The 14,330-nt window shown below is 41.0% G+C and overlaps 1 protein-coding gene across 1 annotated transcript in view; it reads left to right on the top strand.

Moving 5' to 3' along the window:
- Positions 1-14,330, top strand: part of PKD2L2 (polycystin 2 like 2, transient receptor potential cation channel) — a 33,965-nt gene that overhangs the window by 4,607 nt on the left and 15,028 nt on the right. The window contains exons 3-11 of the mRNA XM_015817702.1: positions 1,043-1,176; positions 2,328-2,584; positions 3,317-3,538; positions 4,250-4,478; positions 6,610-6,780; positions 7,801-7,982; positions 10,702-10,822; positions 12,634-12,735; positions 14,124-14,294. Coding sequence (XP_015673188.1) covers positions 1,043-1,176; positions 2,328-2,584; positions 3,317-3,538; positions 4,250-4,478; positions 6,610-6,780; positions 7,801-7,982; positions 10,702-10,822; positions 12,634-12,735; positions 14,124-14,294 — 1,589 coding nt within the window. The remainder of the gene's footprint in view (positions 1-1,042; positions 1,177-2,327; positions 2,585-3,316; positions 3,539-4,249; positions 4,479-6,609; positions 6,781-7,800; positions 7,983-10,701; positions 10,823-12,633; positions 12,736-14,123; positions 14,295-14,330) is intronic.

Here is a 14,330-nt window from a genome sequence, read left to right as displayed (position 1 = left end):
TTCAACCACCAAGATTCCAGTCCCAATTGTGGTTGTAAATTGAAGACTACTTATACCTAATACTCCTGCCTCCTGCAATTCCCCACCACAACAACACTTTGAAATGGGTTGGGCTGAGCCAAAGTCACCCAGCCAACTTTCATATGAAATATGAAATGAATATGAATGCATAATAATATGAATCTAATCAGCCATAAGCCTCTCTCTTGTATTTTTCTTGATTTATTTATCAATCAAAATATTATAGTGAGGGAGGAGTAAAGCTGGATTCCTTCACTAGGATTCTGATTTTTGTTAAGGTCTGAATGTAACTGTGGATATGCACATGTGGCAGTTTAAAAAGGCAGTTTAAAATATGATTGGATGGTGCACTTACCCATGATCCTTGAGAAAACTGGATTTGTATCTGTATAGTATTGAACAAAAAAATTCAGGAGCGTATAATTGTTAATCCATTTCCCTATTTTTATAGCTAGCTAGATGGGGGGGGGGGAGAGAGAGAGAGACAGAGAGACAGACAGAGAGAGAATATGAGTGTATGTTCACCCAAAGGTGCTTTTTCAAAAGGCAACTGGACTTTGTTTTTCCTTGAAATTGTTTCATTTCTCATCTGAAAGCTTCTTGGATGAGAAGCAAAACGTCTTCAAAGAATAAATAACAAGGAAGTCCAGTTGCCTTTTGAAAAAGCACCTTTGGGACAACCATGATCTGGATGCTTGAGAATCTCCAAAAACAGTGTATGTTCATGTAAATCAGTCAAATGTAGGGATTTTTAAGGCCGGAGGGGAAAGCATATCTTGTACAGTAAATTGTTTCTACATAATAATGAAAGTTCTTTGAGAGTCCCAAAAACAATTAAAATGCTCATGGATAGAGAGCATGATTGCCTTTTTTCCCCCTCTGGTATTGCTGTGGCCCATTAGTTCAGAAATCACTTTTCTTTGGGATTCCAGTGAATAAATAGGGCAAGTGTGTTAGGGGATCTGAACCACCCTGCTGTTTCATTTCCTCAGTTCAGATTTCTGCATATTTTTCTCTGCAGTGACATTTGGGATGGTGAGCACAGATATGTATTACCTAAACAGAGTAATGGCCAACCTGTTCTTGGAAACATCTTTCTCAGCGAAAGATAAGACAATTTTCAAAACTATGGGCAGCATCAATGACTTTTGGCAGGTAAAGTTTTCTTTCCATCTTTGCTCTTTTAAAAACATTGGCCTCCTTGACGGTTATATCATAGCTGTGTTTGATTTTGTCATTGTTATGATGACTGGCTCCAGTTCATTGGGGATTTCAGAAGTATTCTGCCTTTGCTCAAAATCCTCCCGTTTGGTGCCTTGGGGCCTTGCCTTCTCTAACCAATTCCAGTCCCAACAGAGGGACAGGAGCAACCAAGTAAATCCAGAAATGTCTAAAACCAATCACGAATAATTTGGTTATCTGTAAGACTGAGGCTTGCTAAGCTTTGTTATATCAATCCAACGCCAATAAGCCATCCTATGGCTTAGGGTGGTGTGCAAATCCAACCAGACTTAAGCTGGTTTTTTTTATTGTTCAGCATACCGCAGTTAAATTCTGGCTTAGTTTAGGAGTAGGCAACCAACAGTCTGCATGCAGTCTTCAAACCTCAGTGCTGCAGCTCCCAGAATCCTCACCTGATGCGCTGTTGTATTTTGGTGGCAATCTTACTAAATTCAGAAGTCTCATCTCTTGTTTTTCAGCCGCTCCGCGCACATCAGATTGCCTTGCACTGAGTCTCTAGCCAATATTGGCAACATTGACTGGCAGTGGCTCTTGAGGATTGTAGGCAGGAAGTCTTCCCATTCAAACTAGAGATTTAAAAAAATAGATGACCGGATATTCAATATGCAAAGGATGCTCTGTAGTGGGACAAAGGGCTATGGGAACAATCCTTCATACAAGAAAGCAGGGGGGGGAATCATGTTCACAGAACACTGATTATGAACAGTGTTCAAAATTTAAAGCTTAGATTATGTATAGGTTTAGTTGAAATAAACCCAAGGTGCTTGCTTCGGAACAGAGGTGTATAGATCTTGTCTGGAAATAAAATTAAAAATACTGTTCAAAATAATATTAAGAGATTCTGTAGGTCTAAATGTCGTCAAGTGATGTGACAATTGATTTTGTTACATTTTCTTCGGCAAGATGGATGTAAAGCCAAAGAAGATAAATACACTTTTCCCAAGGCTTGGATTTCCCATTCTACCCATGAGCATTCAGATATGTTTGACTCTTTGTAAATGGTTTTCAAAGGATGGGTTTGTTTTATGAAAAAGCAAACAAATAACTTCTTTCATTTAATATAGTTTTTAGAAGGTCCACTTCTGAATGGGCTTTATTGGAACACCTGGTATACTGAAAATTCCACAAGTAGCTACAGAAACAGTAGCCATATTTACTATGAGAACTTACTCCTTGGAGTAGCTCAGATCCGGCAATTGAAAGTCCGTAACAACACTTGTTCCGTCTATCCTTCTTTTCGTGCATTTATGAGAGAATGCTATGGGCAGTATCGCTACGTACATGAAGACAGAGAAAGCTTTGGTTTTAAAAATGATTCCGCGTAAGTATAAATTACATCTCAGGTTTGTTTGGTTTTTTTTTTCCCCTGATTCCTTCGTTTTACATGTAGTTTAACAAACTCTGATTGTGGGATTTGACTTCCTCTCAGGCAAATCCCATTATTTCCTTATTTAAATTGTTCAAACTCTGAAGCAATGCATGCTTGTGAGCTGATTTAATAACTTTATGCTAAGCTTGAGTCCAAACTTTCTGTTGCTAAGCAAGACAGTTATTAAGTGAGCTTTCCCCCATTTTACGACCTTTCTTACCACAATTGTTAAGTGAATTGCTGCAGTTAATAAGTTAGTAACATGGTTGTTAACTGAATTTGGTTTCCCCATTGACTTTGCTTGTCAGAAGGGCACAAAAGCTGATCAAATGACCCCAGGATACTGCAATTGTCATAAATATGAATTTTGATCATGTGACCACGGAGATGCTACAGTGGGCGTAAGCTTGAAAAATGGTCATAAGTCACTTTTTTCAGTGCTATTGTAACTTCAAATGGTCACTAAACGAATTTTTGTAAGTTGAGGACTACCTGTACTTCGGTCCTGATTGTGTCTTGCTTCTATCTGCATTTGTATGGGGAAAAGGACTTCCACTTGCATCAATGGCAGTTTTTTGGTCTACTGCACCTGCAGGTACCAACTGTTGCTTTACTATTTACTGTTGGAATGCTCTTGTCACATTTCACTGTAGAAGACTAGATTAATACCCTTCTGTCCACCAGGTGGCAGTACTACACTTCTGCTACTCTAGCTCCCTGGCATTGGGGCCTTATTGGTCTGTATAGTACTGGAGGATTTATGTTCATCCTGAACAAATCAAAGGAACAAAGTTTACAGATGATAACCTTCCTCAAGCAAAACAGCTGGATCACCCGAGGAACAAGGGTTGTCTTCATTGATTTTTCAATGTACAATGCTAATGTTAATCTCTTCTGCATAGTCAGGTGAGCTCTTCTAATCACTCTGCTTTATGTGTCCTACTTTTGAGAGAAATTTACTAAAATACCTGTGTTGTTGGGGATGACTTGATTGAGTGCCACATGAAAGTCCTCATTAAAACAACAGTTGAGACTTTGAAGCAGTTACAGTTTTGACTGGAGATACGATTGTAGGTGTGTTTCCTTCACCCATTTCTTGTAGATATTATCCTTCATTCAGAGGTCTTCAGGTCTACAGCTTCTCCAACTCTTAATTCCCATTTCCATATCGAGCTTCTACTTGTTTCTAGAACATACTCGTCAAAATTGCATTCCTCACCTCATTCTTCTGCCTCTACCTGCTTGTTGCACTCTGTCAATTCAAAACTCAGCTTCTTCATTCTGGCATCATCCCTGCCTTGACTGTTCCTCAGCGCTCCATGTATTCTGTTGAGCTGCAGGAATTCCATGAAATCTTCCTGTCAACTTATGCTGTTTTTTTTTGTTCTTTTTTTAGTTGGGTATACTGTATATAGACCAAATCATCATATTTATAGAAATTTGTATAATTAAAAATGAACAAACGGCTATAATCATTAGTCACGCAAAGTTGAAATAACAGCAACACCTATATTCTTGGTGTGGGGTTTGTCATAGTTCCATTTAGCTTACATCTTAGAAGGTAGACACCTGCAGTCTCCCAGATACACAGAGGGCATCATTGTTTTATTTTCACAGGCTGACTATGGAGTTTCCTGCAACAGGTGGCGTAATCCCTTCCTGGCAGTTCCACTCTGTAAAACTTCTCAGATACGTCACCTATTATGATTATTTTCTAGCCTCCTGTGAAGTCATCTTCTGCCTTTTCATCTTCACATTCCTTATTCAAGAATTTATAAAAATCAGGAAACTGAAAGGAGATTATTTTAGAAATGCTTGGAATTGGCTGGATATGTTGTTGCTCTTGGTAAGTTTCAGCATTTCCGTGTCACTGATTTAGAAAATGGGTTTTTAATCAGATGCCAAGGTGGATAAGAGGAGAGTAGAAATCTGTTTCTTTCTGTCCTGGCTTGACTATCCTATTTGAGGGCATAACGTACATTGGTCCAATGAAAGGTAAAGCCTGACGTCATAAATCAGAGGAGGTTTTGCCATAATGTACTCCTCTGTTTTGGAACACCGAAGAACAAAGAGAACAATGCAAAGAATTGCACCTTGGATCTCTGGGAGATAAAGTCCCAGAAGCAATGCGTGGAAAGGCATTAAAGGGAGAGGGATCCTGACCAGTCATAAGTTAGAGCCCATATTTGAGCCTACATTGTGGTGATAAAGGCAGCAAAACCCCATTATTTGCCCTCACTTTGTCTGCTGATAGCTATCAGTACTAAGTGGCCCTTTTCAGGGTGACTCATTGTGTGTGGGCTGGATCTTGACTAAGAAAAAGTCACACTGTTTGACAGATAAAGTCATTCAGATCCATCAAAAACAGGCCCAAGAGGTTATCTGGACTGAGTTCAATTCTGTGATTCCGGAGGAAGTGGACAAAATCCTCCAGTCTGTCAATTCAATCACTTGTTTGTTCGATCATGGCCCCTCCTGGGCTGTTAATGACAGCCAAAAGGTTGTGTCTTGGAGGCTCATGGAGGAAACAAGTTATTTGAACCTGTTGGCAGTCTGTCTTCAGACCAAAGTATATTATGTGACAGTGCTGATTGATGACCTTTGATGGAGTGGTGCTGCTGGTGGTGCATCCATTCTGGTGCACAGCAGTTTCCAAGGTCATGGCATCCTTCTGGACTAATTGCAGAGAGTGGGAGGCAGTGTGTTGCAGTGCTTCACCTCCTTACCCAGTGGTTGATTCAATGCAGTGCTGACAGGAGGAGAGATAGATCACATTCACGGCCCCTCGCCTACTCCTCTCCTGTTTAACATTTATATGAAACCACTGGATGAGGTCATCCATCATTTCTTGGTTTGGTATTACCAGTATGGTGATGATATCCATCTTTACATTCCTATCCTGCACTGTGGAAATGAAGCTATCGAGGTACAGGCCCAATGTGGAGGCTGTTTGTGTTGAGATGGGGAGGAAGAGACTTTGGCTCAGCCCTGACAAGACAGAATGGCTGTGGCCATTAGGCTCGGCTGGGCCAGTGACATTGTGTGGTCCAAATTCATACACCATTCATGGAGAGAGATTGTTACCATGTGTCCTGCCTGGATGGCAGATTCAAGTCTAGCAAGGTATTATCTGGTGTATCCTGGTACTTGCCATTTAAGATAATGCTCAGCCTAGAATTGGGACTAGAAGCTTACTATTAACCAGTAGAGCAATTCTAAAATTGATATTCTGCCCAGAACAGCAATTTAGACACTGTAGCTCATACTGTATCAGCTGCAATTTCTATATTGTCTCCATGGCAGCCCCATATAAATTTCATTACAGTAGACCAGTCAAATGCTGACCAGGATGAATTAGTCATCAGGACATCCTGATTCAGATAGGGTTAGAAGCTGGAGCACCAAAGAGCTCATGTACAATGCTGAGGTACATATATTCCCTTCTGCTGGTACAATAGACCTTCTCTCTGGCAGTTCCCATGTTTTAGAATGTTGCCCCCCCCCCAATGGAGATACAGGTGGCTCTTACCTTCCTTGTATTTTGAAAACAACTAAACTCAGTACTACTATGTGTTTCAGGGTGCTTATGGTGCTGATTATGGGTGGCCATCACAGGAATTATTGATTGTGCTGATTGTAATTGATGGATTGTTTTGCTTTCTTTGCCTTTGTTGCATTTATACTATGTTTTAATGTACAGTATAGTTGTCGGCTGCCTCCACAGTAATTTTGCATAAGACAGTTTATATAAAATGTCAAATAAATTTCATTACTAGTTTAGAAAGGCTTCCCTTTAGGGAAAAAAAATCACTAAATGCTAAAATACTGAGTAGCAGAGTATGATGTTTCATAAAGTCATAGAAGTCTTACAAGTATTTTACCTGCACTCTGCAATTTTAATAAATATGTGATTTGCAGACATAAATTGATTTTCTCGATTGTAGCCTTACAACCCTCTGCTTTTTCCTCTCCTTCAGTTGTCGTTGTTTGCTATTGTTTTCAATGTTTATCGAACGGTTGAAGTATCCAGACTTATGGAAAATCTGCTCTCCAATTCAGATTCTTATCCAGATTTTTATTTCCTTGGATTTTGGCAGACCCGTTACAATAACATGATTTCAGTGAATGTCTTCTTTGCATGGATAAAGGTACTGCTATTAACCTAATTTGGTGTCCTAATATTGGTTTAAAAAAAAAGGTTAATCGCAACAAATTGGAAAGAGAGAACAAAACATTCTAACCCCACTATCAAGTTTAAGGAATATTTGCATTTTTTTTCTCACTTATGCTAACTTGATCAGGCTTCTATCCTGGAATGTGGCTGCTGTTTTTGCTTTATCGACATGGTGACAGAGAATAAGAAATCACAGTAAAGCCAGTGGCATAATAAACTGAGTGAAAAAGAAACACCTGCCTGCCTGTACTCTGTAGCTTCTGCCTATGTCACCTGCCAGCCCGCCCATCCCCCGTAGCATCACCTGCATCACCTATCTACTGGCTGACCTGCTACTCTGGGGCACAGCTTCAGCACCTCTTCTCGTGTCAGAATCATGTGCAGTCCTTGCCTAATAACCACAGCCAGGGCTGTCACTAAGTGGCATGGCCACATGATGTTTCACTTAATGACCATTTAACTTAGCAATGGAAATTCTGGTCTCAATTGCTATTGTAACTTGAGTACTACCTGCAACTCATGCCAAGGAAGCTCTTTCAGATACACTAGGGCAGGGGTAGGCAACCTTGGCTCTTTTATGATTCGTGGACTTCAACTCCCAGAATTCCTGAGCCAGCATGGCTGGCTCAGGAATTCTGGGAGTTGAAGTCCACGAGTCATAAAAGAGGCAAGGTTGCCTATCCCTGCACTAGGGCCTAGTCAGTGATGATTGTAAAGGTTATGACCAGCCCTTTCAGTCAGGGCTGGAATTGGATTAGAGGCTGGCAAATCAGTCTAGAATATTCACAGGAATAACCTCTGAAATCCTTTTATAAATCCTTTTGTGGATCATTTTGTTCCTTTAGTTCTTTAATCTCAAGCTAACTGGTGTGTTTTTACAGTTTAATATTGATTTCCTGAGGGATAGGTGAAAGCTCTTTACGATTTAAGACTATGTGGTAGATTTGGGTCTTAGCAACGTTGTAATGTTCTCTATTTTTTCTTTGTCTTCCAGATATTTAAATACATAAGTTTTAACAAGACAATGACTCAACTGTCTTCTACTCTGTCGCGCTGTGCTAAAGACATCATAGGATTTGCCATCATGTTTTTTATCATCTTTTTTGCATATGCACAGCTGGGCTACCTGGTCTTTGGGTCGCAAGTGGATGAGTTTTCCACTTTTCAGAATTGCATGTATGGAACATTCCAAGTTATCTAATACTGTTGTTTCACTGGGTCATTAGCTAGAGCAGAATTTTCTTTAGAGGAGGGGCAGGGAACTAGAGGCACTTGATACAGCTGGTCCTCAACGTACAACCACAATTGGCATGGGAAACCTGGTATTTGAGCAAAGCACTCCTTAAGTGGGACATTATGTGACTACTTTGCTCAACAACTGTAATTCCAGCATTCCTGGTGCATACAATATCCTTGCTGCAGTCAGTATATACTGTATATAAAACCAAATTTCCATAATTTCAAATCCAAGTGGGCACACAGTTCAGTTCTTTGCAGTCAACTCTTTCAGAGTGGAAGAGCTGCTTACTGAAAAGATTTCAGCTCCCAGCGATGAGAGAGAGAGCCAGCCCTCCCCGCCCCCAAGATAAAAGGGAGTCTTCTGGGCAGGCAACAACACCTACAGGGCCTTCCCTGCTGGCTTCCCCACTGTGTTTCCAGGTATGCGGACAGAGAAGATTGCATGGGGATCACATGATTTGGAGCACTTGACAACCGGTTGTAAATGCAAACAGATTGCTAAGCACCCAGATCATGGTCACGTACCACTTGGGGGAGGGGGGTTGATCCTTTGTGACAATTAAAAATGCTTTATAGACTATAAAACAGTGATGGCAAACCTTTTAGAGACTGAGTGCCCAAAAACTGGCCCCGCTTCCACCCCCTGCCCCGCCCCCACCCCACCTGCCTGCAGGGCCACTCACCGCCTCCAGGGCCCGCCGCAGATCGCACAGGCAACTCAGCAGCACCATGGCGGCCATGCCCTCTGCCCGTACCCCACAGCATCAACTGTGCGCAATCGGGCGTGAGGGCAGAGTCTTGTCTATGCTGCCTGGCTGCCATGTCCTTGGCTGTGCTGCTCCGCGTGGGCCACACTCGGGGGCGACTCTCCTCCAAGGGGGCTGCTGGTGAGGAGGGGGTCACGGGGGGAGGCAAGGCTGGGGCAACAACATGTGTGCCCAGAGAGAGGGCTCCGAGTGCCGCCTCTGGCACCCGTGCCATAGGTTTGCCACCACTGCTATAAAGCATCCCTTCCAAAGTTGTTAATTTGAAGTGTCATGAAGTGAACAGTTAGACCGACACTTCCTATAGTGGCCTCTTGTGGAGTTCTGGGATTACCTGACGCTTCTGAACTCCACCAACCCTTCTCAAAATGTGTGAATTAGAAAAGCAAAATAGTCATTGGAAATCTTCCATCAGAGCACATCTGGGCATTTGACAGTGGATGGGGTACATATGGACCCTTTGAGTGTCTCTATCTACCTGCGGCAGTGGGGGGGGGGGAAGGGTGGAGGCGGAGCAGCAGTGGTGGCCCTCCCCAGCAGTCCCAACACTTTCTCACGTGTGGCCCCTTGGGAAAATTAATTGCCCATCCCTGCATCAGAATGATACTCCTTGCCAGTTTTTTTAAGGGTGATAGGCTAGGAGACAAAAATCTGCTGTTCTATGGCTTGTGTCCCTAAAATCTAAAGTACTCCTTTATATTAGTCAAATTATTCCAATTGGTAAGGACCCTCTTTGCCAGATCGTTGTCTAGGACAGTGGTGGTGAACCTATGGCACGGGTGCCAGAGGCGGCACTCAGAGCCCTCTCTGTGGGCACGCGCGCCGTCGCCCCAGTCCTAGGCCTTCAGCTGGGTTTTATAAAACCTTTTTGCTTTAGGCCTCCGCCGCCGTGTGCAAAAAAAAAAAAGGTTCAATCAGTCAATTTCAACTTCTCGCAGGAAAAAAAAGATCTTGCAAAGTTGGAATTGATTGATTGAACTTTTTAGTCCCACCCAGTGTGCCGTTATCATCGCAGCCACGCCCACCCAATGGACTACACCCACCCGGCACTCGACGATGCATAAATGGGTTTTGGGTTGCAGTTTGGGCACTCAGTCTCTAAAAGGTTCGCCATCACTGGTCTAGGATAATCACTGCAAAGCCTCAGTGAACATGTTAACAAAGCATGTGACTACCACAGAAATTTTTCCCTTGTGCCAAGAATACCTTTGGAGCCAAAATGAGATGCAAGACTATTAGCATTCTAGAGGTTAATATTTTGCTTAACAGCAAACCACCTTGCTTCTTAATGTTGTTTGAATTATATTATTTCAAGAACATTAAGTAGGGAGGGCAGAAGGTCTAGCAAATAGCATAGGAAATGTTCATGAGTACATTTGGTAAGGGAGAGCTAGACACGCATACACACGCAAGTATCCATTATATTTTTCTCCTCACATCATTTCACCCTTTTCATATTCAATTCAAGGTTTCTTTGAAAGTAAATCATTTTCCAGTTTGGAAAACTTTCAGAAACAAATTGAGTAGGTTGTACTTGGTATAGTTCTGCAAGCAGGACATAACCAGTATCATGGTCTTTTTTTTTTTCAAAAGCATCTTCTTCCTACCATTGGACAGCTTTAGGAGATTTGTTGGCAAATATCTAAAATAGACATTATTTGGTCCTATTTCACTACAGATAGGCTTGGAAGCTAATGATAGTAACTCACTTGTAAATCAGGGGTTCTTCATATTAGTAACTTTAGTATCAATTATCTATTGCAGAATAGTTTACACAAGTTTAACTCCAAAATAAGTTCTGTGTTCAGTGGTACCAAATAACTGTATAGGATTACAACCTCAGTAAGAATCTTAGAATCTCATACTTAGTATATTTTTTGCTTCCTCCTAAGTTTTACCCAGTTTCGTATTGTACTTGGAGATTTTAATTTTGCCGACATAGAACATGCAAATCGAATTCTTGGACCAATTTACTTCATCACCTTCGTATTCTTTGTATTCTTTGTATTGCTGGTAAGTGCAAACTTGGATAACTGAATCAGTTTGCAAAGTTGGGATTACTTTGCCAGGGCTGCACAAATCCTGACAACAATTGGGTAGAAAACACATATTGTCTAGCTGGTGTTGGTGAAGAAATTGCAATTTGCTAAGAGGCCCATAATTAATGTCTCTTTTTAAGTGGGCTCTAAGATACATAACCCTAACCTCTAAGAATACAACTTTGTATACAAACCTAAGAAGTCCTGGCTCTGCTGGTTGGCCTGGGGACCAAATGGGGAATTCCTTGCTGGAAATGGCTACTGGGTTGATGGCAGACTTCACCTCACCTTCCTGCTCTCTACTCTCCACCCATCCATCTTTTTGGTTATCATATTGATGCATTCTCATTGTGTTCCTTTTTCATTTTTTAATTTTCTGGGTTCTACTATTTCTGTTTACATTCCTTTCATTTTCTTTTATTATTATTATTGTAAGCCGCCTAGAGTAGCCCCACAGCGAGATAGGCAGCGAATACATTTAACAAATAAATAACAACTAAGAGGCTGATAAGATGGAGACATGATTATTCCTGAGATTTCTGGTAAAAAAAAAAGCGGATTTTGAATCTGAAAGACCCAGGATACCTGTAGTGATAGATCATTCTTGCCTAATCCTAATACCTATCATTGTCAAAAAAATATTATCAGTGACACAATTACCCTAGTGCAGTGGTGGCGAACCTATGGCACGCGTGCCAGAGGCGGCACTCAGAGCCCTCTCAGGGATAAAAATGCTGTTCATGATTTCTACCGAGACCTAAGAAGATGAGAAAATCAAAGTAAAATCAACCTACCTCATTCCAAGTGAATTAAACTGTTCAGGATCTAAGACTTTGTTCCTATGACTGTTGACTTGAGAATTTAAAAGGAAAAGTCTTGTGAACCTGACATAGTCTGTTTGAAGGAATCAGCTGTGTCACAATTGGAAATATTAAAAACAGGATATTACCTTTTGTGCTGCCTTGTAAGCAGATGGATGAGATTCTGTGAGTTTTTAAATACATTTTTATTGCTGTAATTTACTGAGATTTAAAAAAGAAGAGGCTACCCCACTAGTTATTCAGCAACAACTGGTGTACTGTGCAAAACTCTATTCCAGGGATAGGCAACCTTGGCTCTTTTATGACTCGTGGACTGGCTCAGGAATTCTGGGAGTTGAAGTCCACGAGTCATAAAAGAGCCAAGGTTGCCTACCCCTGTCCCATACCCACCACTGAAATATTCTTGCTTTCATTCAGAGTGACAGGCTTGGGCAAAATCAAATGAGTAAACTTGGTTGGGAAGCTTGCTTTGAACTTCTTGGATAAGGTCAGATTTCAGACTGAGGTCCGAATCCTCATCAGGTTATCAAGAAAAGTATTCTTACCAGGTAAATGATAAATAACAATCAGGAATGCCAACCAACAAGATTCACTCCTTTGGTGCCTGTGCAGTAAGAAAATCTATTCAGCTAGGCCTGTGTTTCTCAACCTTGACAACTTTAAGATATGTGGACTTCAACTTCCAGAATTCACGCGCGCCTTGTGGGCACAGCTATGCTGGCTGTGGAATTCTGGAAGTTGAAATCCACACATCTTAAAGTTGCCAAGGTTGAGAAACACTGAGCTAGGTTACTATAATAAGCATAATATATTCTGATATGAATGCTCTATTTTAAAAAAAAGTTGCACTGCTCTGTATTATTATCCTGGAATCGATATGCTTCGCTTTGGAACATCTTTGAGATTCTTGCATATTTGTGCATTATTTGTTCACATTATGTTTTCCTTCCCCCCCCCCATGTAGAACATGTTCTTGGCGATCATCAATGACACATACTCTGAAGTGAAAGCTGACTTTTCAGTAATTCCAAGCAGAGAGTTTGAGATCAGCGACCTTATAAAACAGGTAAGAACTTAAACCATGTCCTGCGCATTGATATTCTGGCAACCTTGTAATTTTTAGTTCAAGGAATAGTTAAATGCTACTGATAACTTGTTTTTCTCAATGCTTTATTTAAAAAGTGCATCACAAGAAATTGTATTTCTTGAATTGTTTTTCAGAGCACATGAATAGCAATGAATAGACTGTTGCTGCTTCATTGATACTTTACAGAATAAAAGGAGGGATGTTTTGTTGCTGTCTGTGAAATAAAGTAAAATTGCATTTCGATTCCCAGGACCTTAGAGAAGATTCCCATATAAGCCAAAATTCTCTATCTTGGGATAACGTTGCCCATATTCTGATCTGAAGGCATATTTAAACTTTTTTTACCATGATTTATGATATTGTAGTATTTTTCATATAGAAATGAACATGCAAAAAGCATACAAACACTTGCTTGGTCATCCTGTGGAGTTACGTTTCTATAGAGAAAGTCAGTAGGATCNATGGAGGCCAAGAACTCCCGAGCCACCGCTGACGTTTCGCCCGCCGATGGCAGGTTGAGATCCCCCATAACTATAAGTCTAGGGGTCTCAACCGCCACCCCGGCTATCACGTCAGCCAGCTCAGGCAGGGCCGTTGACACATAGCAGGGGGCCAGGTATATTATCAACAGGCCCACTTGCACCCCATGCCCCCACTTCAGCTGCAATTTCTATATTGTCTTCATGGCAGCCCCATATAAATTCCATTACAGTAGACCAGTCAAATGCTGACCAGGATGAATTAGTCATCAGGACATCCTGATTCAGATAGGGTTAGAAGCTGGAGCACCAAAGAGCTCATGTACAATGCTGAGGTACATATATTCCCTTCTGCTGGTACAATAGACCTTCTCTCTGGCAGTTCCCATGTTTTAGAATGTTGCCCCCCCCCCCCAATGGAGATACAGGTGGCTCTTACCTTCCTTGTATTTTGAAAACAACTAAACTCAGTACTACTATGTGTTTCAGGGTGCTTATGGTGCTGATTATGGGTGGCCATCACAGGAATTATTGATTGTGCTGATTGTAATTGATGGATTGTTTTGCTTTCTTTGCCTTTGTTGCATTTATACTATGTTTTAATGTACAGTATAGTTGTCGGCTGCCTCCACAGTAATTTTGCATAAGACAGTTTATATAAAATGTCAAATAAATTTCATTACTAGTTTAGAAAGGCTTCCCTTTAGGAAAAAAAAAATCACTAAATGCTAAAATACTGAGTAGCAGAGTATGATGTTTCATAAAGTCATAGAAGTCTTACAAGTATTTTACCTGCACTCTGCAATTTTAATAAATATGTGATTTGCAGACATAAATTGATTTTCTCGATTGTAGCCTTACAACCCTCTGCTTTTTCCTCTCCTTCAGTTGTCGTTGTTTGCTATTGTTTTCAATGTTTATCGAACGGTTGAAGTATCCAGGCTTATGGAAAATCTGCTCTCCAATTCAGATTCTTATCCAGACTTTTATTTCCTTGGATTTTGGCAGACCCGTTACAATAACATGATTTCAGTGAATGTCTTCTTTGCATGGATAAAGGTACTGTTATTAACCTAATTTGGTGTCCTAATATTG

The sequence above is a fragment of the Protobothrops mucrosquamatus genome, unplaced genomic scaffold (assembly GCF_001527695.2).
Source record: "Protobothrops mucrosquamatus isolate PMUCROS unplaced genomic scaffold, P.Mucros_1.0 scaffold623, whole genome shotgun sequence".
NCBI classification, from domain to species: domain Eukaryota; kingdom Metazoa; phylum Chordata; class Lepidosauria; order Squamata; family Viperidae; genus Protobothrops; species Protobothrops mucrosquamatus.
This window is presented reverse-complemented; position numbering and strand designations above follow the sequence as displayed.